The following is a 25,524-nucleotide window of genomic DNA, read 5'->3' on the forward strand; positions in this document are numbered from 1 at the left end:
TGCGGCTCGGATCCCGCGTTGCTGTGGCTCTGGTGTAGGCCGGTGGCTACAGCTCGGATTCGACCCCTAGCCTGGGAACCTCCACATGCCACGGGAGCGGCCCAAGAATGGCAAAAAAAGACCAAAAAAAAAAAAAAAAGACAGAATCCACCTCACCAAGCTCCCCCCCCCATGTGACTGTTGGAATTAGGCAGTGAGAAACAATGACCTGTGGAAAACAACTGCCTGCAAAGATTAACCACCTACAAAGATTTTTGTTTTGTTTTGTTTTGTTTTGTTGCTTTTTAGGGCTGCACTCGTGGCATATGGAGGTTCCCAGGCTAGGGGTCAAATCGGAGCTAGAGCTGCCAGCCACAGGCACGGCAACATCAGATCAGAGCCGAGTCTGCAACCTACACCATAGCTCACGGCAACGCTGGATCCTTAACACACTGAATGAGGTCAGGGATCCAACCAAAGGGAAAAGGGAAGAAACACAGGTTAAAGCCAAACTGATCACTTCTGAGACTTAGTTAATGATGAGCTCCACAGCCTCACCCTGATTCCCAACCCCAGGGCCTGCAGTGTCTGTAGGGGAGCTCAGGAGGTGAGATGAGAGCCTGGGAGAGGGTGGAAGGCAGGAACTGGAGCCTGGGAAGGGCTGTCAGCCCAGACCCCTGGGCTCTGCACAAAGATGGAAGCTGGCAGACACAACAGCAAGCTACCTCCAGTAATTTCATTGCTGTAGGAAAGGCGGGCGTCTCCATCACATCAGAGGAGTCCAGATTCTCGAAGACCGCAGCTGCAGAGAGAAGCAATAGCTTGAGAAGCAAAGAGGCCCTAGGAAAGTAGCCCCAGATCCACCCCTTGGAGATGCCCATTCCTGGGTGTGAGGCAGTGCTCCTCCCAGACCCTCTCTGAGAGCCATGGACTCCCTGGTGACTATCAGCACTTTAGCTGTGAACAGTTGTTAGCAGGAACATCCCCCTCTTCTGGGATCAGGATCCTGAGTCAAATGGGGGAGGGAGGTCTATTAAGGGAGAAGAGGAGCCATTAGCCCCCTTCCATCCACTCTGCTGTCCATGGAAACCTAAGCATATTCGTTCATTCAGTCCAATAAGTATAGAGCAGAGTGGAGGAGTGACTGGAACCCAGTCCCAGCTCTGTCACAGGTCTCCTGACCCACCTTCTACTTCAAGTCCCTCCCCTTTGAGGCAATCTGCACCTTAGGGTTGCTGGGCGGGGGGAGGGAGGAATACTGTTTCTGGTTTTTTTTTTTTTTCCTTTTTTTAAACTTTAAAAAATTGTAAATAGAGCATACAGATTTAAACAAAAAGCAGGGAGTTCCCTTGTGGCTCAGTGGGTTAAGGATCTGGCGTTGTCACTGCTGTGGCTCTGGTTACAGCTGTGGCACAGGTATGATCCCTGACTGAGGAATTTCTGCAGGACACATATGTGTCCCAAAAAACCCCACATAAAACCCAAAGGGATGTTATAGTGGATAATTATTAGGTCAACACTGTGTAACAAACGCTGAAGCCAAAACTCAGAGCCTCACCAACACCCGGAGCTCCCCACAACCTTTCCTGCTCAGACCAGTTCCTCCACAAGAAGCATTCATTCTCCTTGCCTGTATGGAAACCATTTCCTAATTTTCTCTATCTTTTTACTACCTACATATAAATTCCTAAACAATATTGAATTTTACCTGTTTACCTGTATATCATCTAACTACTTGCATGCCTTCATAACATTTAATGTTACCTGTTTTTATTTTTTATTTATTTTTAAATTTTACTTATTTAGTTAGTTTGCTTTTTTTTTAGGGTTGCATCGTGGCATAGGGAAGTTCCAGGCTAGGTAGGGGTCGAATCAGAGCTACAGCTGCCAGCCTACACCACAGACACAGCAACGTGGGATCTGCGACCTACACCACAGCTCATGGCATTGCTGGATCCCCAAACCCACTGAGCAAGGCAGGGATTGAACCCGAATCCTCATGGATCCTAGTCGGATTTGTTAACTACTGAGCCACGAAGGGAACTCCCAATGTTACCTGTTTTTAAATTCTGTGTAAGTATTATCTAATTGTCTGCATTCTTTTGCCTGGCTTAATTTCCCCAGCATCACATTTATGATACTCTTCCACGACCTGAAGTCCCCTGCTTATCAGCACTCACTTTTCACTAGCAGAAGTGCCTGGTTTCGTTGATAGACTACATGGTCGCCCAGCTACAACACACCTGGAGTATGTTTTCTTATAAGGTGTGAGACAATGGTTCAAATTCATGTTTTCTATTTGAACACCCAGTTGCTCTGGAACACTTCATTGGAAAATCTGTCTTTTCCTCACTGCTCTATGAATTGGTGTCTTTCATTAGATCTAGAGCCAGAAATCATCTCTTCAATATCATCTATGCCCCCTCCTTCTTCTCTTTTCCTTTAGAGCTCTAGTTAAATGTATACTACATCTTCTCAATGAATCTTCAAGGTCTCCTAATGTCTCTTTTATATTTTCCATCTTTTTGGCCTTCCATGCTGTATACACCTCTGACTTTTCCTCATTTTTCACATTATAAAACTGGCTGCTAAACTCATCCAGTGAATTCTTCATTTTGGTTTTTATTTTATTATTTTTTTTCTTTTTTGGCTGCCCCAGGGCATATAGAGTTCTCAGGCCAGGGATCATATCTGAACTGCAGTTGTGACCTATGTGGCAGCTACAGCAACACAATATTCTTTAAACTGCTGTGCGGGGCCAGGGATGGAGCCTGTGTCCTGGCGCTGCAGAGGCATTGATCCCATTGTGCCACAGCAGGAACTACAGTTTTTATTTTTTTACATCTAGAATTTCTCTGTGATTCCTTTTATTTATTTATTTATTTATTTATTGGCTGCTCCAGGGCATATGGAGTCCCTGGGCCAGGGATTAGATCTGAGCTGCAGTTGTGACCTAAGCTACAGCTGCAGCAATGCCGAATCCTTAACCCACTGTGCCGCACCAGGGATTGAACATGTGTCCCAGTGCTCCCAAGATGCTGCCAATCCCATTGTGCCACAGCAGGAACTCCTATGTATTTACTTTTAAAACATGTATTGTCACTTTCTTTATGTACTGTCACTTTCTTTTTAAAATTAAAAAAAAATTTTTTATGGCTGTACCCAAGGTGTGTGGAAGTTCCTGGACCAGGAATTGAAACTGAGCCACAGCTGTGGCAACACCAGATTCTTAACCCACTGAGTGAGCACTTGGATTGAACCCATATCCTTATAGACACTATGCTGGGTTCTTAACCCACTGAGTCACAGTGGAACTCCACTTTTCCTGAACAGAGCAAGAATAGCTGCTTTGTGATCTGTGCTCAATAATTTGAAATCTTGGTGGCTCTGTTTCTACTGTCTATTATGTCTGTTAGTTTTTGCCCATGGTATCACCTTTCCTTGTTCCTCTTTATTTTTTGGATGCATGCTGGATGGTGAGTTTGAAACTGTTTAAAGAAATAATTTGTAATCTACGTGGATGCTATTTTCTTCCAGAGAGGATTGTCAGTAACTTTTGTCAGGTGCTTGGGCGGCACTAACAAGCCAGGACACCTTAATCCCCAGACCAGCTGGATGCTTGCAAACTGGTTTGCAAATTCACAAGTGGCTTTGCTTACTCTGGTTCACCCTTTGATTCCCAGCCCAAAGTGTGGGGTGATGGACCAGAGTTTTCATTTTTGGAGAGCCCTAGGCCCTGGCATCTTGCCCCTAGCCCCACAAGGCTTCCAAAATCATAGCTAAAATTTTCAATATACTTTTCCAAGACATCGTGACTTCACTGGGCTCTTCAGGTGAGAACCTTCAGGCATTTCTTCCTCCTCTATCCCAGGCCCTCTATTCTTCCTTCCCAGGGGTGTATTTTGGGTGGAAACAGCATTACCCATGAACTCCACGTTCCCCAGGTGGAGAATGGCGGCCAGCAGCTTGCTGAGGTCCCAGTTTTCAGAGTCGGAGAACATGAGGATCTTCATGGCCGAGCGGATATGGGCGTAGTCCTTGGAGTCATTGATGCCCTCACAGGAGGTGCAGTTCCCCTGCAAGATTGGGCGCATCAACTTTTTGGGATCACCCCACCCCCCACCTCCACCATCGTAGGGCCAGCATGGCAGGGACTCAGGCAAAGGCCCCTGGTAAGTGACACATCATAGGCTCTGGATAGATCCTGAGAGCCACCTGGAGGCCCAAGATTAAAAAATACACAAAGCTACTTCCAAAGATGGACTCATGGTGACATAGACACAGAGTGCCTGGGCTTTGCAGCTAGTGCAATGGCACCTGGTAGCTGCGTGTTTATGGCTAAGTCATTCAGCTTCTCTGAGCCTCAATTTACTAGCCATCCATGGTAATGCCCGCCTTACCCTCTGGGGGGCATACCATCAGCTCATTCCTTTAACAAATACTTTTCAAGGCTCACTGTGTGCCACGCCCTGGGCTACGTGTTGTGAATCCAGAAATGGAGAGTTCTGGCCCTGTCCTAGAGGCTATTGCATCTGGGAGGAGAGGCAGAAAGCAAATGACAGTCTCCTAAGCTGTTACAGGTGCTAAGAACAAGGAGCGGCCAGGGCCAGCCCTCCAGGGAACGGGGGAAAAGTTTCATGGAGGAGGCACCTGAGCTGGTCCCACACGCTAAGTTTCATAGCAGTACTGGGGACAGAGGGGTCCAGGCAGAGGGCAGCTGGAGAAAGGCTATGAGATGGGAGGCAGGGGTGGAGGCTGCAGCGAGACTGGGGTCTCAGTTGAGGGGGAGAGGTTGGTGGATAATGGGATCTGCAAGGACTTGGAAACCATGCCAAGAGCCACAAGGAGCCTGAAATCAGAGACTTAGTCTGTCAGACTTGCTCTGTGAGAGGTCTGTGGGTGGATGATAGAATGGGAGTCAAATCTGGCAAGAGTGGGGATCCAGGAGGAAACTAGCACCATGATCTAGGCAAGAGATGATGAGGTCCTCCAGGCAGAGACATGGGAGGGAGGAGTTAAGCAGAGGGAGGTTCAAGAGGTGGGGCTCATTCATTCCCTTGTCAACAAAGTGCCTGCTTGCACTGCGCTGTTCTGGGGGTGGGGACACAGCCCTGCAAGGCCCCTCCTTTCCTGGAGTTCAAGATCTAGGGCCACCTACAAGGATGGTGATTGGGATGAAATGAGGGAGGAGCTGATAAGTAACCAGGAGCCTTTTGTCCATTGGGACCAAGATAAGATGAGGTTTGTGGGGCAGGACCATGGGCTCAGTGGGAAACAAGGAAGCACACAGACAAGGGTAAGCCTGTGAAAATCCTAAAGTGAATGCCAAACATTGAGTGAGTAGAGTGGAGAATGGCAAAGGGGAGCCCCCAGTCCCTGCCCAGGAGCCCATCCAGAGGCTGGGATTTTTAGGAAGCTGTAAACCAAGGATTGAGCAGGAGCTGGCTTTTCTTCCTCTTCCTGACTGTCATCGACAGGTGGGGTGGGAAGAGGAGTGGCGAGAGGGGCAGGGCAAGGGCAGCTCGTTTCTCACCATGGTCAGGTAGTGGTATTCGGAGGGCGTTCCCAGTCCCAGCAGCTTCTTCTCCTCCGCGCTCATTCCCATGAGCATGCAGTAGAAAATGTGGTAGTTCCGCTCTTCTGGGGCCTGGCAGGAAGAGAGTTCCAGAGAGCTTGTAAGCAACTCCCCTGAGGCTTCGAGGCCTCAGAACTGTCCCCTGCTCCCAGTCCTGTCCGGGCTTCCCTCCAAGGGCTCTCAGCCTGAACGGCTCCAGCATTGACCCGAGGGCTGGCCATGCCTTGGTGGCTGTCCTCATCCAAGGCCAGCTCATCCTCCCACTCTGTCAAAGGCCACCATGCCCTTCAAACTGGTCACTCCTAGGTGCTTCCCTGCATCCTTACTCCTCACAGCCCGGAGTTACCAGGGAGGGAGAGTGTCAGAATTCAGACCTGGGCTCTTTACAGTCTACTGTGAAGCCTTCCTATTCACCTCGCTGCCCCCAGAGACTTGACATCCACAGGTTTGCCCAGCTGGGGCTTCTGCATTTTAAAACATTATTTATGAACACATCACCAGTGTAAAATCCAAACAATTCCCAAGTATAGAATGTGAAAGGGTGAAAGTTTCCTTTCACCCCGCCTCCCCGCTCTTCAAATGACCTCTTCTTCCTTGGAAGCATTTGATGGTCTGTGCTCCTTTCTAGGTGTCATTAGTGCATTACTTACAGTATATAAAAGGTTTATTTTGATTTTTTAGGTAAAAACATATTTATTATTCTTCAGCTTCTTCTTTTTTTCCATCTAAACATGACTCTTGGCCTACTGTCTACACTGACACAAACACACTTCCTCATCCTTTTAATTCACTCAGCATTCCACAGTATAGACACACCAAAGTTTTAAAATCCATATCTGGGGAGTTCCCATCGTGGCACAGTGGTTGGCAAATCCGACTAGGAACCATGGGGTTGCGGGTTCGATCCCTGGCCTCGCTCAGTGGGTTGACAATCTGGCGTTGCCATGAGCTGTGGTGTAGGTCGCAGATGTGGCTCAGATCCCGTGTTGCTGTGGCTCTGGCGTAGGCCGGTGGCTGCAGCTCCAATTCGACCCCTAGCCTGGGAACCTCCATATGCCGCGGGAGCGGCCCAAGAAATGGCAAAAAGACCAAAAAAAAAAAAAAAATCCATATCTTAGTATGGACAGAAATTGTTTCTGATCTGCCTTAGAAGTCTACTGTCTATTCTGGTATATATCTTTGAGTAACAAATTCTATGAATCCACCAACCAAGAATTCTATAAATCTTCATGTGTGATGAATCATAAGCTTCTGGAAAGGGCAAATTTTGGAGTCAAAGAGACTCTACCTCCTGGTAGTTCTGTGACCCTGGATAAATTAATTAACTTAGCTGGACTCAGTTTCTTCACCTGTGCAACGGGGAGAAAGGGACCCACCTCTCATGATCGTTGTGACAATCAAATGAGTTAATGCGGGGGAAACCCCTGGCACCAGGCAGGGGTCACTAAAGGTGGGCTTCCTTCTTCAGCCTGCCACAGTGCCCAGGTGTCTGTCCATCCTCACACCCAGCCCCAGTCCTTTTGGTGGCATATTCTTCTTCTGAACCTTCTTGTTTAGTGTGTGGGCATGTGTGTGCTTGCGTGCTCATGTATATATGTATTAGGGGTTATACCATCATTTGAGTGCACCCTAACCCCAAAAAGATTGTGTTAACTCTGCTGATGTGGCTGCCACACTTTGCGATCCTTGTCATCTAGGACTGCCTGTTTGATATGTGGGGCCCAGTGCAAAATGAAAACATGGGCTTCTTGCTAAAAAGTTATTAAGAATTTCAAGATGGTGACAACAGTGCCCTTGTGAGTACAAGGCCCTGGTGACAACACACTTGAAAATACATCCACTCTCAACCAGGGACTGGCCTGGCCTCAGAATTAATTCTAGTAGAGGTGAGGAATAGTAAGCACCAAAGAATGAAGACAATTATACAGATGGAAAATTCAAAACTGAAGATCCTATCATTTCCTTAAATATTGGGGAAGAACCATCATTATCCAGTTCTAGGGGTCCTTGGCCCATGTTGGATCAGGGTTCAATGACAATGAACCTAGTGGGGTCTGGGGAGAAGGAACATAGGGGTGAGATTGACGAAAAGGACCCCTCTTGGAAGCCTCCCTAATCCACTGACTCCCACCCTGGAGGGAGGTTCCCCCAGGACCAGTGCAGCAGGTGGAGGCCTTACCTGCCGACAGACCCGGGATTTCTCCAGGAGAAATTGTTCAATGCGTGCCCCCTTGATCACCCCACTGGAGTTGAAGTAGATGTCAATGTACTTCCCGAAGCGGCTTGAGTTGTCATTTCGGATCGTTTTGGCATTTCCAAAGGCTGGGGGCCAGCAGAGAATGCCCATGATGGGAGCAGAGAAGAGAAAATGTGTTTTTAGAGGGGTCATCTGGGAAGCCTTCTCAGAGGAGGTGGCCAAGCCCAGAACTGAAGGATGGGTAGGATGACATCAGGCAGTGGGGGCAGCTATGGGGTTGCAAAGAGGAAGGCAACATACAGCTAAAAGTTCAGACGTCAGAAATGTCCTTTCATGGAGAGGATTTGGCAGGAGCATAGTTTACAGGAGGGAGGCAGTGGAAGACTGATGGAACCGGTTAGCAGGTGGGGCCAGGAAGCATAGAGGTTTGAATGCCAAGCTAAGAAGTTTGGAATTAATCCCACGGGTGATGGGGAGGCAGGAAACTCTCTGATGGAGTGTGCAGCCAGATTCGCATTTTAGAACGATTGTTCAGGCTGAAGTGTGGAGCCCGGGTTAGAGAAGGTAAGCTTACAGGGAGAGTGACAAAAGATGACACAGGCCAGGGTGAGGATAAAGTTAGACCAAATGGCATTTGGGTTGCAGCATGATCCCAAGTGAATTCTGTAGAGCTATTTCTGCAAGCTGTTATGAAGTGATTGCATTAAGAAAGATCTTGGTGGAGTTCCCCATTGTGGCTCAGCAGGTTATGAACCCAACTAGTATCTATGAAGATGTGGGTTCGATCCCTGGCCTTGCCCAGTGGGTTAAGAATCCAGTGTTGCCATGAACTGTGGTGTGGATTGCAGACATGGCTTGGATCCCATGTTGCTGTGATTGTGGCGTAGGCCAACAGCTGCAGCTCTGATTTGATTTCTAGGCTGGGAACTTCCATATGCCACAGGTGTGGCCATAAAAGCAAAAAAAAAAAAAAAAAAAGGGACCCCTTTGTGTACACATCCTCACTCTCTCACACATAATTGAAGGTCTGGCTACTTTCATTAACATAATGCCTTTGGGATCCTTCCATATATCAGTAATCCACTCCCAGTATTTCCCAAATTGATTTCATCTTGGAGTCCTTTTTAAAAGGAATACTTTATCTGGAATCTAATATATAGCACATATGAACCTTTCCACAGAAAGGAAAATCATGGGCATGGAGAACAGACTTGTGGTTGCCAAGGAGGGAGGGAATGGGATGGACTGGGAATTTGGGGTTAATAGATGCAAACTATTGCCTTTGGAATGGATAAGCAATGAGATCCTGCTGTATAGCACTGGGAACTATATCTAGTCACTTGCGATGGGGCATGATAATGTGAGAAAAATGAATGTATATATGTAAGTGTGACTGGTCACCTTGGTATGTAGTAGAAAATTGACAGAACACTGTAAACCAGCTATAATGGGAAAAAATTAAAATAATTTAAAAATTTATTAAAAAAATAAAAGGAATACTTGCTAAGATCTCCATGGAAACACACTTATAAAAGTTTACAAGGCCATTGGTCTTTCTTCTCTGGCTTCCCAGGAGTTCCCACACTACCATCCACCCCATCCTTGTCTTTTGCATCCTGAAGAATCCCAAGAAGTCACTGAAAGCATATGGCCTATTCTGTCCTTCCCCACCAGTACCCACTGGCAGGAAGATGCCAGCCTGCAGGGTCTGGGAAGGAGACTGGTCCCATGAGTGACAGCTTACCTTCCAGGATGGGGTTGGCCTCCAGGACCTGCTGCTCAATCCATGAATGCTGGCCACTGATGGTGGCCAGGAACTGCAGGATGAGCTTGGTGGTCTCCGTCTTACCAGCTCCAGACTCGCCACTGCAAAGAGGGTGTGTAGGCAGGTTGGTCAATAGAACAACTATTTTTCAATACCTCTCAACTCTCCTGCAAACCCACCCCTGGCCCACTTTCTGGGCCAGTCTGAACAAGGATGGCCTCTCCCTGTGCAGAATTCCCACCACATTTGCCCTGAAGTCCCCTGTGCATCTCAGACTGCCTACTTTGTATTATTAGTGTATTCATCCTTTCTTCCCTGCTCAGCTTTGCAGGCATGGTTCTATCTGGTTCATTCGAGGGTCCCTGGCACTGGGCTCAGTCACCACAGAGGGATGAATGAGACCAGGTGACACAATGCCTTGAGGTAACCTTTTCTCTGTGAGCAGTGAGGTCATGCTGGCCAGAGGAGAAACTGCATCAGTCCTTTGGGAAAGCGATCTAGCATAGGTATTAAAACCCTTCAGAATTACCCTGCCTTTAGTCTGAGGAAAGTATTCTAAAATCAGAGAAAGCCTTCTCCACAAAGCTTCCTGCTCATTAAAGCATTATTTATTTACCCTTGCAATTATAGAAAATTGGAAGTAACATCAGTGGGGGAATTAGTCATGGTCCAGCTAGTCAGAGAACATTGTGCAGCTACTTAATCTAAGTCTACACAGAGCCTGCAGTAACATGAGCAATGCTTACTGGTTAAGTGAAGTGACAAATGTTGGTACTATTCAGTATAATTTTTTTTAGGGCTGCACCTGCAGCATGTGGAAATTCCCAGGGTTTGGATCGAATCAGAGCTGCAGCTGAGGCCTAAGCGACGAGCCACAGCAACACCAGATCTGAGCCACATTCTCCACCTACACTGCAGCTCATGGCAACACAGGATCCTTAACACACTGAGCAAGGCCAGGGATCAAACCTGCATCCTCATGGATACTAGTTGGGTTCTTAACCCGCTGAGCCACAATGGGAATTCTGCTACTCAGCATAATTTTAACCAAGCAGTAGAGGAAGCCATTTCTTCCAAAAATGTCTAGCCATTTTTTCCCCTGAGAATATTTTCCTGAAATTTTCTAAAATTCTCGTAGTGAATGCATATTAATTTCATAATGATGAAATATGAAAGGCATTTTAAAAAATTACTTAGGATGGTGGAAGGCCATGATGGAGGAGTAGGAGACAAGACCATGAGCTCACCTCCTTCTGTGGACACATCAAAGTTACAAATATTTACAGAGAAAGTATTGAAGCCAAAACTTGAAAGACTAGTGGAAAAGAACTTCTATAACTAAATGCATAAAGAAGAAGCCAGTGACATTGGTAAGAGGGGCAGAGATGCAGTTTAGTCAAGACCCACAAACAGGAGGATAATTACAATTGCAGAGATTCCCCTCAAGGATCAAGCGGTCTGAGCCTCACATCGGGCTCCCCAGCCTTGGGGACCTGAACTGGGAAGATGGGCCCCCAGAATATTTGGCTCTGAAGGCCAGTGGGGCTTAACTTTAAGAAAAGCCAAAGGGTGTGGAAGCTAGAGACTCTACTTTTTTTTTTTTTTTTTTTTTTGTCTTTTGTCTTTTTATGCCTGCACCCATGGCATATGGAGGTTCCCAGGCTAGGGGTCTAATCAGAGCTGTAGCCGTTGGCCTACACCAGAGCCATAGCAACACCAGATCTGAGCCACATCTGTGACCTACACCACAGCTCACAGCAACGCCGGATCCTTAACCCTCTGAGCGAGGCCAGGGATCGAACCCACAACCTCATGGTTCCTAGTCAGATTTGTTTTCGCTGCGCCGCGATGGGGACTCCTGAGACTCCACTCTCAAAGGGCATACCTGCAGCAACCTCACACATTTAAAAGGAGCCTGGGTCAGCCTGACCTTCTGATTTTGGAAAGTCTCTCAGAGAGGCAGGGGGTAACTATAGCTCATCCTGAGGACAGACACTGGCAGCAGACATTTTGGAGAGCCTGTTCCACCACGTGGACACTGGTGCTGGCAAGTACCAGTTTGGAATCCTTCCTCTAGCTCATTAGCACTGGAACACAGCCCCACCCACCAGCCTTTTGGCTCCAGTGCTGGCACACCCCAGACCAAGCGACTAGTAGAACAGAGATACAACCCCACCCACCAGCAGGTCTGTTGCTTTAAGACCCCCAGAGCACACAGCTGCCTTAGGACCTGGCTCTGTCCACCAGAGGACCCAGAACCCAGCCTCACCCACCAGTGAGCTGGCACTAGCCCCAGGAACCCCTGGGCCATAGCCCCCACTCACTACAAGGCCAACAACAACCTTGGAAAGCCCCAGGACCTGTTTACCAGCTGGTCAACACCAACTCTGAGACACGGTGGGAACCCAATTCTGTTCGCCAATGAGCCAGCACTAGCCCAAGGATACCCTGAAATCCAGCCCCACTCACCTTTACCAACAAGCCAAAGCCAGATTTGGGACACCTCAGATCCTGCAACTAGCCATGTCAGGAGCTGGCCCCACCTAACAACAGGTCAACACTAGGTCTGAGACTCCGGGGCCCATAACACCCCTTCCAGAACCCTGCCCTGCTCACTACTGTGAGCCAGCTGCCTTTGTGACCTGGTCTCCCCCACCAGCTGCCAGCAGCCTTTGTGAAAGTTAGGGCTGGCAACAAACCAGACCAGGAGCCAGCCACGCTTAGGAGACCACCCTCAGCAGTCAGCCCATCACAACAGAAGAATCCATGTAGCCCACATAGGGGGCACCCTAGAGCAAATAGCTCTGGGAACAGAGAGCAGTGGGCTGCTGGGATGCATCTGACATCTCCTACAAATATATATATAAGGGGGGGAGAGGGAGGGAGAGAGGGAAAGAGAGAGGGAGAGAGGGAGAGTACAATGTATAAACCTCACAGTAACCACAAACCAAAAAATCTATAATAGCTACACATAAAGAAAAAAAAGAAGGGGATCCAGACATAACACTAAAGATGGTCATCGAATCACAATGGAAGAGAACAGAAGAGGAAGAAAGGGGTAAAAAGGAACGCAATTAGCAAAAATGTCAATAAGTACATACGTATCAAATAATGACTTTACATGTAAATAGACTGAATTATATATACAATGAAGTATTACTCAGCCATAACAAAGAATGAAATCTTGCCATTTGCTACAACATGGATGAACTTTGAGGGTATCATGCTAAGAGAAATAAGTTGGAGGAGACAGATGCTATAAGATTTCACTTATATGTGAAATCTAAACAAAACAAAACAAATGAACAAACAAAACATAAACAGAATTATGGAGACATAGGACAAAGAGGGGCCTGAGGGGAGGGGCCGGGGGAGGAAAGACATAGTTGAGAGAGATTAGGAAGGACAAAATTTCAGTTGCAAAATAAATGAATCACAGGTATGAAATGCACAGTGTGGGGAATATAGTCAGTAACTAAATCATATCTTTGTGATGACATTTTGTAACTAGACTTAGCAGTTACAGAAAAAAAATCACTATATTGTGTAATAGGAACTAATTGTAGATTTATGGATCAATTATATTTCAAAAGGAAACAAACAAACAAAATCATAAAAAAAGATCAGATTTGCAGTTACCAGAGGTGGGGGTGGGGAGACACTGAATTGGATACAGTCAGTCAAAAGGTACAAACTTCCAGTTATAAGATAAATAAGTACTAGGGAAGAAATGCACAACATGAGAAGTATAATTAACCCTACTGTATGTTATATACAAAAATTGTTAAGAGAGCAAATCCTAAGAATTCTCATCACACACACAAACCTTGTTTTCTATTTCTTTACTTAAAAAAATAATTTTTTTTTTTTTTTTGGTTTTTTTAGGGCCACGCCTGCGGCATATGGAAATTCCTGAGCTAGCAGTCAAACTGGAGCTGCAGCTACAGGCCTGTACCACAGCCACAGCAACGCTGGGATCTGAGCTGCATCTGCAACCTACACCACAGCTTGCAGCAATGCCGGACCCACTGAGTGAGGCCAGAGATTGAACCTGCATCCTCATGGATACTAGTCAGGTTTTTAACCCACTGACCACAACGGGAATTCCCATTTCTTTACATTTGTATCTATATGAGACGATGGATGCTCACTAAACTTACTATGGTCATCACAATAATCAGGACCTCACCTGATAATGCAGCACTGGTCCCTCTTGTTCTTCTTCATGTTGAAGTAGCAGCTGTTGGCGATGGCAAAGATGTGTGGCGGCAGCTCCCCTACGTGGCGGTTGTAGTACAGCTGTATCTGCTCCACGGTGTAAAGGGGTAGCACCTGGAATGGGTTCACCGCCACCAGGATGGAGCCTGTGTACGTCTGGGGAAGGGAGGAGCTGGTTAGTGGCCTTCACTCTGAGGATCAGCACTGCCTGGCCCTGACCTTGGCCCTGAGAGCCACCAGGACTAACTGACTCTGGTCAGGAGGCGGGGACTGATTTGGGGTCGAGAGATGAGACACTCAGCTGCTCAGGTCCCACCTCTGGAAAAATAAGGGTTTTCACCAGGAATGAGAGTTCTGGGGACAGAGGAGCATTCACAGGAGCATTAAATGAGGGGGTCATGGTTAATGTTTGGCGTCTTGTCCGGTATCTAGAAAAAGCTCAATAAAAATTGACTGAATGTGTCTTCACTTGCCTTCCCCATGAGGGTGGGCAACAACGGTAGCCCTCATGGATGCCCCCTACCCCTGAGACCCTAGTTCAGGTTCACCTGCTCATCAGGAGCCTTCCTGGGCCTGCCTGCCCCTCTAGGGTGGGACAGGGACAGCCATCTCTAGAGTCATGTAAGGATCCATGTCATCGTTTTCATTTTAGTAAAGGAGAGGACAATCTCCCTGGCTCAGGACTATGACAGCCAGATAAATGAATGCTAGCAAAATCCCACATTGCTGTGGCCCTGGCATAGGCCAGCAGCTACAGCTCCAATTGGACCCCTAGCCTGGGAACCTCCATATGCTGCATGAAGCGGCCCTAGAAAAGACAAAAAAAAAAAAAAAAAAAAAAAAAAGAACGCTAACAAAGCTCTTTGGGAAGGACAAACTGCAATTCAGTTTAGCTTATTGCTGTTATCAGTTCCAGGAGCTAAGCCATCCTCAGCCACAGTGGACTCAGAGTGCCCTGTCCCCAGGAGGCCTCCTCCTTCTCTGTTTGGGGCCCCTTGCTCATTTCCCACTCCTCCTCCTCAGAGCATCCCAGGAGAAGGGCTGGGCAGAGGTCAATGAGCTGCCTCTCCTAGTGAGAGGCCCGGGCAGGGGTTAATGTCCCCGAGTCACAGCCACTCAAGGCAGAGCTGGTATCAGTGCTAGAATATCACTGCTCCTGGGAAGTCTGCATTAGAACAGAGATGCGAACCTTCTATCCACTGCTAGGCTTTGGAAGAAGGACCCACATCTCCCTACCCAGCCCTCCTGGTCATCACAACTCACTACATAGGAAGACAGGGGTCTTCTGCCTGGTGACCCTGTCTCCACCACATACCTAGGAAGGGACTGGGTAGAAGATGACTCCCCATGGCCTCCAGTCCACTCGACCATCAGAACAGGCCTTCTGTTCAACCACAGGTGAAAGGAAGAGGAAGCACTAATTGGGCACCCACTGTGTGTCAGGCACTGTGCTGACATGCTGCAGGTCAGCTTTTTGCACCCTTGAGGGCTTATATCCCCCTGCATCTTTCAGACTGGGGAGCAGAGATTGATAAACAGCCTAGCTCACTCACAATGTGAGGGCGTGGGGAGTGGGGACCAAACCAGCTGTGCCCAGTGCATGGTTTGCTTCCCCAGCCAGGTCAGCATATGTGGCCTGAGCCCACTGAGGGAGACCACGTGGCCAGGGGGGACTCACGTAGATTTTGTGCTGTTGGTAGCGGATCAGGAGGTTGTGCACCATGCCTGCCTCGTTCAGGTCCCCCAGGCGGATCATGTCATCCACGCCCTCAGCCGAGTTGGGGTGCATGGGGCTGAGAGTGTCAAGGTCCCCTGCTTGGATCCAGTGTTCCTGGAACAAAGGGCACATTCTCCTGAGCAGTGGCCTCTGCCTGGGACATCTCCTCCACGTCCTCAACAGATCTGCCAAGCTGGTGGCCAGAGCCTGGCCAGAGTCGGTTTGTGGTGAAGGGCAAGGGATGGGGTCAATCCGTGGGTGGAGTCAGCATGTGTCTAGGGCAGGGGTCAGTGTATGCTGGGGCTAAGGGTGAACTTCAGATCAGGGTAGGCGGAGCTTGCAGCCAGGAGTTAGATTTGGGATAATCTGTGACTGGGATCGGGACAGTTTGCAATTGGGGGCTTCACAGATGGCTGTAATAAAAATGTGCAAGTAAAAGCGATTTTTTAATTTTTTAATGGCATTGCAGACAATCCAGCGGCAGCGAGAGGCGTGAGTAGGGAAGATGGCAGGGACAGTAGCAGGAAAAAACACTGAGTTAAAGGTACAGGAAGAGAGTAGTAATGAGACGTGGGAGCGCACTGAACAAATAAAGTAAAACACCCAGGCCCCCAAGGCGGCAGCTCATCCTGAAATGTCACAATCTGTAGCTCTCTGACACCAAACATTCCAGGGCACCAAAAGTGGTGGAAAAGTTGACAGCAGCGAACTAGAGGCGAGCTGAAGTGCACCGTGATGAGGCTGAAGAAAGGCCTGTGCGCCGAAAAAATTAAGGGGAAAAGGAGAGGAGAGAGGAAGTCCGATACGGCTGGGAAGGACGGGTTGTGTGGGAAGGCACACTGCGCCAGGCGCTGCGGAGGCTGGGGGCCAGGCGGAGAGGAGGCACAGCCCCGACCCCACGCGCCATGGAAAGTGGCGGCGGGCGCAGCCCTCCACGTGTGCCGCGAGCAGCGCACCCCCCAACTCCGCCCCACGCCATCACACAGCAGCTGGCGATCAGGACTCCCAGGTCCTAGATCCCAGTCCTGGGGGTGGGCGCGGGGCCAGGTCGCCTGTGGGTTTTCGAGTCTGCAGCGCGGTGCTCAGAAGGAATGCGTGGGACATCCCATCACTGGGAGGCCGGGCCGGCCGCAGGCTGCAGAGCCAAGGGTGCAGGCTGGGTGGGATCGGGCAGGCTGAGAGGGAGGCCTGGGGGCTAAGTGAGCCGGAGGGGATTAAAAAAAAAACGGGACATTTTTGCAAGTAGAAGATACTATTGTTAATATTTCACTGGCTTCCTTACTATGGGGCTCACAGGTCATAGTCTGGAATTTTCTCCTCGGAAGCCAAGGCTCCATGTGTCTCACTCTGCAGCCCCTCAGCAAAGAGGGCTGCCTGAGGACTTCAGTGGCCAGCTGGACCGCTCACTCTGCATGTCTGCATGCCCTTCTCCACTGCCTATCTCCTGCCTCACCCCTGCCCCCCAGGTGACTGAGCTGGCCCCCCTGGCAGGTCTCTTTGAGTTTCCTACCTTTTCATCTGGGCTGCTTTGGGCCTCCCCTCCAAGCATCTTTCTTGTCTTCCCTTCCCTCCTTCTTGTCCTTCCTGCTCCCCCTCTTTTACTCTGTAAACAAACTCCCTGCCCTCCCCTCCTCTCTGCCACAGCCCCTTTCCCACTTCACTCTTTCCTGCTCCCCTAGTTTTCTGTCTGCCAACTTGCTCCTGACTTCTTCACTATAGAAATAGTTCCCAAGACGGACACACCCAGTGTTCACCATGATGGGCCTTCCCTGTGGTCTGTCCTGCCACATAGATCCCAGACTTGGGCTCTGGGACCCCTGGTGTTGGCAAGCAGCATCAGAGAAGGGAGGAGGCTCAGGGCCCTGGAGGGGTGAGGGTGGGGCTGAGAAGGCTGAGCCTCTTAGGAGGGCATGGCCATACTCACCTTGCCCTCATCATCTTCAACCAAGATCTTGCCAGGCTTGGTTTCTTTGACGATGCCTCCAATGGCCACACTGATCTTGTTGGCAGAGGTGGGGTTCAGCCACACGTGGTCACCCTGGAGGACAGAGAACATGACTGTCAGATTCTCACTCTATCCCTTTTCTGATCAAGACTTACCTCCCCTGGGGGCTGTCCCTTCCAACCAAGAAACCCCAAGGTGGCTGGGGCATCCTATCTCCAATTGTCCTCTCCCTTTTCCTCCTCCTTCTTCTTTTTCATCTTCCCTTTCTCCTAACCCACTCTCCCCCACCCAGTTCTTTCTTGTCCTTGCCAGGATGTTAATGGGAGGTGGAAGGGAAAGCTTCCCTGGCCTAGCTTGGTTCTAAGAAATAACAAGATGTTTTTGCAGGAAAGGGTCCCTCTGTGAGGTAGAAAAACAGAGTTTTTGCTTTGTGACCAGCCCATAGTACCCAAGCCCATGGGCTGGGGAAAAGCAAAGACTAAAATCTCACTGGATTTCTGCTTGGCCTGCCACATGGCATTGATTGACATGAACTTCCTTCTGATCCAAGAAAGCTCACCCCACTTGAAGAGGAGCAATCCAAAAGGAACAAGCACAGATCCACATGCAAAGATACTGAAATTCAAAAGGAAATTTGAAGTGGTGAGTAACACTCACCAGGGAAAGCAAATGAACTGCCACAGAGCAGTGGAAAGTTGTGCCCTAGTAATGCACCATCATTTCCAAAAATCAGAAATTAGATACTGAAACAACTGAAAAGGATGAGATGTGAACTGATAGAGCTCAGGAAACGGTGGAAAAGAAATAATTTACGGACCAGAAATGAAAGCAAAACTGGAAACAACTACAGGGGAATAAGCACTGCTAAAATCATGGTAACAATCATAGACGACAGAGGAAGTTCCCTTGTGGTGCATTGGGATAGGGATCTGGAATTGTCACTGCAGCAGCCACTGCTGTGGTGCAGATTTGATTCCAGGCCTGGGAACTTCCACATGCTGCAGGCATGGCAAAAACAAATGAACAAAAAAATCAAACATATAAGACAAGAGGAGAAAAGTGAGGAAAATGACACAGAAATTTAAAATTAGGATTAAAAAGAAAAGGATAGTTATGGAAGACAGGCGAAAATACAAATAACTGAAGTGCCTAAAGAAGAAAACTAGAGGAAAAAAATCCAGAAAAATTATTATTGTTATTTTGATTTTTATAAACAGTTTCTTTTTTTTTTTTTACCTTTTATTTATTTTTTTTCTACTGTATAGCATGGTGACCCAGTTATACATACATGTATATATTCTTTTTTCTCACATTACATGTTCCATCATAAGTGACTAGACAGCGTTCCCAGTGCCACACAGCAGGATCTCATTGCTAATCCATTCCAAAGGCAATAGTCTGCATCTATTAACCACAAGCTCCCAGTCCATCCCACCCCCTCCCCCCTTGGCAACCACAAGTCTATTCTCCAAGTCCATGATTTTCTTTTCTGTGGAAATGCTCCTTTGTGCCGTATATTAGATTCCAGATATGAGTGATATCATATGGTATTTGTCTTTCTCTTTCTGACTTACTTCACTCAGTATGAGAGTCTCTAGATCCATCCATGTTGCTGCAAATGGCATTATTTTGTTTTTTTATGGCTGAGTAGTATTCCATTGTGTATATCAGAAAAATTATTTAAAGATATAATTCAAGACAGCTTTCCAAAAATTAGTGAAGCCTATAGATTGAACATATACCAGGTACTAGGAAACAATGACAAAGTAAAACCAACTCTAGGACATACACTAGTCAAGGTTATTTGACTTCAAAAATAAAGAAATAATTTTTTGAGATGTAGGCAGAGAAAAGCCAAGTTCACTTACAAGGAGAAAATTCAGGACAAATTCAAATCATGTATGAGAGCAGAACAACTTCTACAAAGATCTCGGGAAAAGAGCACTAGAGCTATTAGGATGGTCATTATAAAAATAACAGAAAATAACCAGTGTTAGGATGTAGAGTAATTGGAACCCTTGCACACTATTGATGAGAATGCAAAATGATGCAGCCACTGGGGAAAGCAATATGAAGGTTCCTCAAAAAATTAAAAATAGAATCACCATATGATCCAGCAATCCCACGTCTGGATATATATCCAAAGAAATTCAAAGTAGGATCTCAAAGACATATTTGCCATCCCACTTTCATTGCAGCATTATTCGACTATTCATAATAGCAAGAGGTAAAAGCAACCCAAATGTCCACTGGCATATGGACAAATAAACAGAAATGTAGTCTATAAGTCATTCCTCAAAACACTTGGGGTATTGATTCCAGGAGCCCCTGCAGATACCAAAATCCATGAATGCTCAAGTGCCTTATAGAAAATAGCATAGCACAATGAGTACTATACACAACGGAATATTATGCAGCCTTAAAAAGAAGGAAATCCTCTCTTGTGCTACAGTGTAAATGGACCTCAAGGATATTATACAAGGTAAGAGAAGTCAGTCACAGAAGGACAAATGCTGTATGATTCCACTCATAAAGTATCTAAAACAGTCAAAAATCATAGAAACAGAAAGTAGAAAGGTGGTTGTCAGGGGCTGGAGGAGGAGGGAGGGAAAAAAATGTTCAATGAGTGTAGAGTTTCAAGAGTGCAAGATGAAAATGCTTTCAGATATTTTGCACAGCAATGTGAAAATACCTAACAATACTAATTGTACATTTAAGAATGGTTAAGACAGTAAATTTAATGTTATGTGTTTTTTACTACAATTTAAAACAATAGAAAAAATCCAATAATTTTTTATCCAGACAAACTGTCATTCTAGCTTAAAGAGATCAAACTTTTTTAAGATAGTTAGGGGACAAACTTGTCAACAGTACAAAGAATGAAAATAGGTCCACACCAACACACATGATCATGAAGTGTCAAAATGCTTAGAACAAAGAAAAGATTACAAATGCTTTCAGAGTGAAAAATGTTTTATGCCAAGGCTCAAGAATTAGAATGGTATAAGACTTTTTTTTTTTTTTTTTGTCTTTTTGCAATTTCTTGGGCCATTCCCGCGGCATATGGAAATTCCCAGGCTAGGGGTCTAATAGGAGCTGTAGCCACAGGCCTACGCCACAGCCACAGCAATGCAGGATCGGAGCTGTGTCTGCAACATACACCACAGCTCATGGCAACACCGGATCCTTAACCCACTGAGCAAGGCCAGGGATCAAACCTGCAACCTCATGGTTCCTAGTCGGATTCATTAACCACTGAGCCACGACAGGAACTCCAGTATAAGACTTCTTAATAGCAATGCTGGAAACCAGAAGGAGTACAATTCTTCACGCTTTTCAGGGACAATTATATCCAGCTGACATTCAATATGAATAAACATATTTTTGGACCTGCAAGTTGTTAAAAATATTTACCTTGTATGTACCCTTTCTCAGGAATCTATTACAGGTTGTATACAATGGAATACTACTCAGCCATTGAAAAGAACAAAATAATGCCATTTGCAGCAACATGGATGCCACTAGAGATTCTCATACTAAGTGAAATAAGTCAGACAGAGAAAGACAAATACCATATGATATCACTTACAAGTGGAATCTAAAATATGGCACAAATGAACTTTGCCACACAGAAACAGTCTCACAGACATAGAGAACAGATTTGTGGTTGCCAAGGGGAAGGGGGGAGGGTGTGGGATGGATGGAGAATTCGGGGTTAGTAGATGCAAACTATTACATTTAGAATGGATAAGCAATGAGGTCCTACTGTACAGCACAGGGAACTCTATCCAATCTCTTGGGGGTAGAACATGATGGAAGTTAATGTGAGAAAAAGAATGTGTATATATATATATGTATGTATGTATGTATGTATGTATGACTGGGTCTCTTTGCTGTGCAGAAGAAATTGGCACAATATTGTAAATCAACCATACTTTAATTAAAAAAAAAAAGAGAGTAAATCTAGAGAGAGAAAGACCTTGGGTCCAGGAAAAGGGATTCAGGGCAAAGAGAGGTGAACGTAAAGTTCAGGGTGGTTGTGGAGGAGATCCCAAGACGTTCCCAAGCAGAGCCAGAGAGTATGATAGGGGAGAGAGTGCTCTGGGAGGGGGTCAGGAGTGAGAACTAGAAGATGCCAGTTCAGGTGCTGCATCAGCAATTCTGGGAGACTATTCTTCCTGAGGGTGAAACTGACTGAACTATCAGGTGAATCATTTTGAAGGGAGATTGATGTATCTGGGAGAAACCTGGGGTGGGGGTTACATTGTGATAAATACATGGAAAACAAAGCAGTTTGGGGAAAAGGATAATTACAAAGTCTAGCAAAGGGTACACTTGGCTCAGTGGAGAGGAGCATTTTCTTAGATAAAATAAGTAAACTCTGGAGTTCCCTGGTGACCTAATAGTTAAGCATTCGGTGTTGTCACTGCTGTGGCTTGGGTTTGATCTCTGACCAGGGAACTTCTGTAAGCTGTGGGTGTGCCTCCCGCCCCAAAAGTAAATTCTGCATGTAGATCTGATGAAACCTAGGATTTAACAATTTCGGGAGAAAGCAGAGCCAGAAAGTATGATAGAGATAGATAGCACTCTGGAAGGGAGTCAGGGATGAGGAGCTAAGGCCTTTCTCACCTAGTGGGAAGTCAACTGTAGACTCTTCCTGGCACCCCAAACTCAAGTAGCTCTGTACGCATGTTTTTAAGAGACTCAGAGGGAAATATCAAAGAATCAACTAGAAAGTGGATGGTGGTCACCTCTGTGGAAGAGGAAGTAGGGAACTGATCCTTTAAACCTTATGCAACTCAAAGCTAAATGAAAGAGAACAGAAGTTCCCATTGTGGCACAGCAGAAATGGACCCAACTAGTATCCATGAGGATGCAGGTTTGATTCCTGGCCTCACTCAGTGGGTTAAGGATCTGGTGTTGCTGTGAACTGTGGCGTAGGTCATAGATGCAGGTTGGATACTGTGTTGCTGTGGCTGTGGTGTAGGCCTGCAGCTGTAGCTCCAATTGGACACAATTGGACCTGGGAACTTTCATATGTCATGGATGTGGCCCTAAAAAAAAAAAAGAAAGAAAAAGAATAGCAAGAAACAGCTGCTACAGGATAGAGAAGACCAGTCTGAGCAACCTCCTGGGTCCAGTGAACTAATTAAATCACATCAGGTACCTCGGAGACATGGAGAAGCTTTCTTACAAGGATGAAATTTCAGCATAAAAATTGTGGTGTGCATGAGTTCCCTTTATAGCTCAGCGGTAATGAATCCTACTAGTAGGCATGAGGATGCAGGTTCGATTCCGGGCCTCAATCGGTGGGTTGACGATCTGGCATTGTCATGAGCTGTGGTATAGGTCACAGATGTGGCTCAGATCCTGAGTTGCTGTGGCTGTGGTGTAGGCTGGCAGTTGCAGCTCTGATTTGACCCCTGGCTTGAGAACTTCCATATGCCATGGGTGCAGCCCTAAAAGGAAAAACTCTTTAGACAAAAAAAAAAAAAAAAAAAGACAAAGAAAAAGAAAAAGAGAAAAAAGAAAATAAAATTTCAGTATGCAGCTGCAACAGTCAGCAAATCACCAAGGCAAGAAGATCGTAGGTCAAAGATCATAATCATAGATGACTGGCATCTCACAGCAAACTTGACCATTTCCAATCCACACTGAACGATAGGTGTCAGCCCAACATGAGCTGGAAGAATAAAGAAAAGACCTGAAGCATGACTTCTGCTCACTCCACTAGACCAAAGCTCTACTAGGAAATACATGAGAAGCCAAGCAGCAGTAAACAGAGATGTTTCATGGGCTCTATTGGAGGAAAGAATTGACTGGGTAAAAGCAACTGAATCAGGAAAAGAATGAACGAGAAGAGATAAAGCAGAAGCTGTCAGCTGCAAAGAAAGTAAAGTCTATATTGCGGTTCAAGGAATAGAGGATGAGTTGCAGAAAGCAGAGAGATGTATGGAAAAACCTGACAACTGGCTGCTGCCCATGAAGCAGAAAAGCTTTTTCCCCAGCCCGAGACAGAAATTACAACAAGGAAACTCAATGACCCAAGGCCATGAAGAAGCCACATCCAGGGAACTTGATCCTCAGCTTCCAAGGTGGGTGGGAGCTTCTGGCCATTGGCTGAAATGGCTGCTGTGCCCTGATCCCATGAGCCCACCTGCCAATTCTTCTCTTTCCAAAGTAGAAGAGACAGACCTAGAGATGGCTCTGTACTGCATTTACTTAGATAAATGGAGGGTCAGATGGGCCATGGAGGAATCTGCAGCAGGAGGCCTCTGGTTTAAGCTCCAGTGCAGGTCCATTGGAAGACCCAAAGAACCTGTCCTTCTGCAGAGACAGATGTCATAGTTACTGCTGGTGCTGAGGATCCTGTTTTTCCCAGGAATGCCCCCTACTGCCTGCTCATTGGATCACCTCCATCTGTGATAAAGTACAGATTGAGGATTGATTGAGGATCGGGAATGACATATTAGCCATCAAGCTCCACAAATATTTATGGCTTCATAAATTGCAGATGATGCCAATCTAGCAGAGAGAGAGACTTTGAATTTCAAAGTATTTCCACCCAGTGTTGCCCACTGAAGGTTCCCTGTCCCTCTGCACACTGGTATGAAAACGTTTATAGTCCTCATTTGGAAGGAAAATGGCGTTTCAGTAAAGTGACTGAAAGCCAACCTACACCCTGGGCCTTGGGATGGCCCAGAAAGAGTGACAGCACCAGGCTCTGGGTGTCTTCAGTTGCCTCTTGGGTGGGGGTGGAGAGCTAGTGTGGTGGTTGCAGCAAGAGAAAGGCCTATTTGCATGTCTGTATTTACAATAACCAAGACATGGAAGCAGCCTAGGTGTCCACTGACAGAAAAAGGTTAAAGAAGATGTGGTACATACTTATGCAATGGAATATTACTCGGCCATAAAAAAAGAATAAAATAATGCCATTTGAAGCAATATGGATGAACCTAAAGATTATCATACTAATTGAAGTAAATCAAACAAAGACAAATCTCATAAATATCACTGATATGTGAAAACTATAATATAAATGAATTTATTTACAACACAGAAACAGATTCAAAGATATGGAAAAAAAATTTTATGGTTACCAAAAGGGAAAGGGGGTGGGAGAGGGATAAACGAGGAAATTGAGACTAGCAGATACAAACAACTATGTATAAAATAGATAAGCGACAAGGTCTAACTGCATAGCACAGCAAGCTATAGTCAATATCCTGTAATAAACCATAATGGAAAAGAATAACAATATATATTAAATATATATAAAAGAAGATGGCTGTCTGCAAGCCAGGCAGAGAGGCCTCACATGACACAAATCCCATTAGAACCTCAATTTAGGACTTTCAACCTCCAGATCTCTGAAAATATAATTTCTGTAGTTTAAGCCTCCCAGTCTATGGCGTTTTGTTATAGCAATCTGAGCAGATTGATAGAAAGCCCCTTTGCAGTCAGACAGTTCTCAGCTCTCCTCTGCATTCCATGAGCTACATAGCCTTGAGCAGGTCGCTGAACTTCCCTGGGCTTCAGTTTGCTCATCTGCTGAAAGGGGTCGCTTTACAGGGCTGTTATCAAGATAGACTGTGATATGGGTAAGGAACCTAGATAGCACCCAGCACAGAGGAGGCACAGAGAGACAATATGGAATTAATAGGTTCAGTATGGTTCTGTCCTTTAGTCAACAATCACTTGGATGCTAGGAAGGATTCACTGATGAATAAGACAACCACCCTCCTCTCAAGGAACTTGCAATCTTATTTTTTTTTAATTTATTTAAAAAATTTTTACTTTCTTTTTTTCTTTTTAGAGCTGCACTCACAGCATATGGAAGTTCCCAGGCTAGTGGCCGAATCGAAACTGCAGCTGCAGGCCTATGCCACAGCCACAGCAACACCAGATCTGAGCCACATCCATGACCTACACCGCAGTTTGTGGCGATGCCAGATCCTTAACCCACTGAACAAGGCCAGGGATGGAACCTGCATCCTCATGGATACTAGTCGGGTTCTTAACCCGCTGAGCCACAATGGAAACTCTGGAAATTGCAATCTGAGAAGATAGAACAGACCCATAATTGCAACTGAGAGGAGTATGTCCCCGGGAGGTATCTTTCTAACGC

The 25,524-nt window shown here is 46.4% G+C and overlaps 1 protein-coding gene across 2 annotated transcripts in view; it reads right to left on the reverse strand.

Moving 5' to 3' along the window:
• MYO7B (myosin VIIB) overlaps positions 1-25,524 on the reverse strand; it is a 93,127-nt gene that overhangs the window by 54,186 nt on the left and 13,417 nt on the right. For both annotated transcript variants that reach the window (XM_021076153.1, XM_021076154.1), the window contains 8 exons: positions 17,376-17,489; positions 15,413-15,565; positions 13,706-13,890; positions 9,496-9,617; positions 7,734-7,876; positions 5,513-5,626; positions 3,902-4,055; positions 705-781 (listed from right to left, as the gene is read on the reverse strand). In XM_021076153.1, coding sequence (XP_020931812.1) covers positions 705-781; positions 3,902-4,055; positions 5,513-5,626; positions 7,734-7,876; positions 9,496-9,617; positions 13,706-13,890; positions 15,413-15,565; positions 17,376-17,489 — 1,062 coding nt within the window. The remainder of the gene's footprint in view (positions 1-704; positions 782-3,901; positions 4,056-5,512; positions 5,627-7,733; positions 7,877-9,495; positions 9,618-13,705; positions 13,891-15,412; positions 15,566-17,375; positions 17,490-25,524) is intronic.

The sequence above is a fragment of the Sus scrofa genome, chromosome 15 (genome assembly GCF_000003025.6).
Source record: "Sus scrofa isolate TJ Tabasco breed Duroc chromosome 15, Sscrofa11.1, whole genome shotgun sequence".
Taxonomy (NCBI): domain Eukaryota; kingdom Metazoa; phylum Chordata; class Mammalia; order Artiodactyla; family Suidae; genus Sus; species Sus scrofa.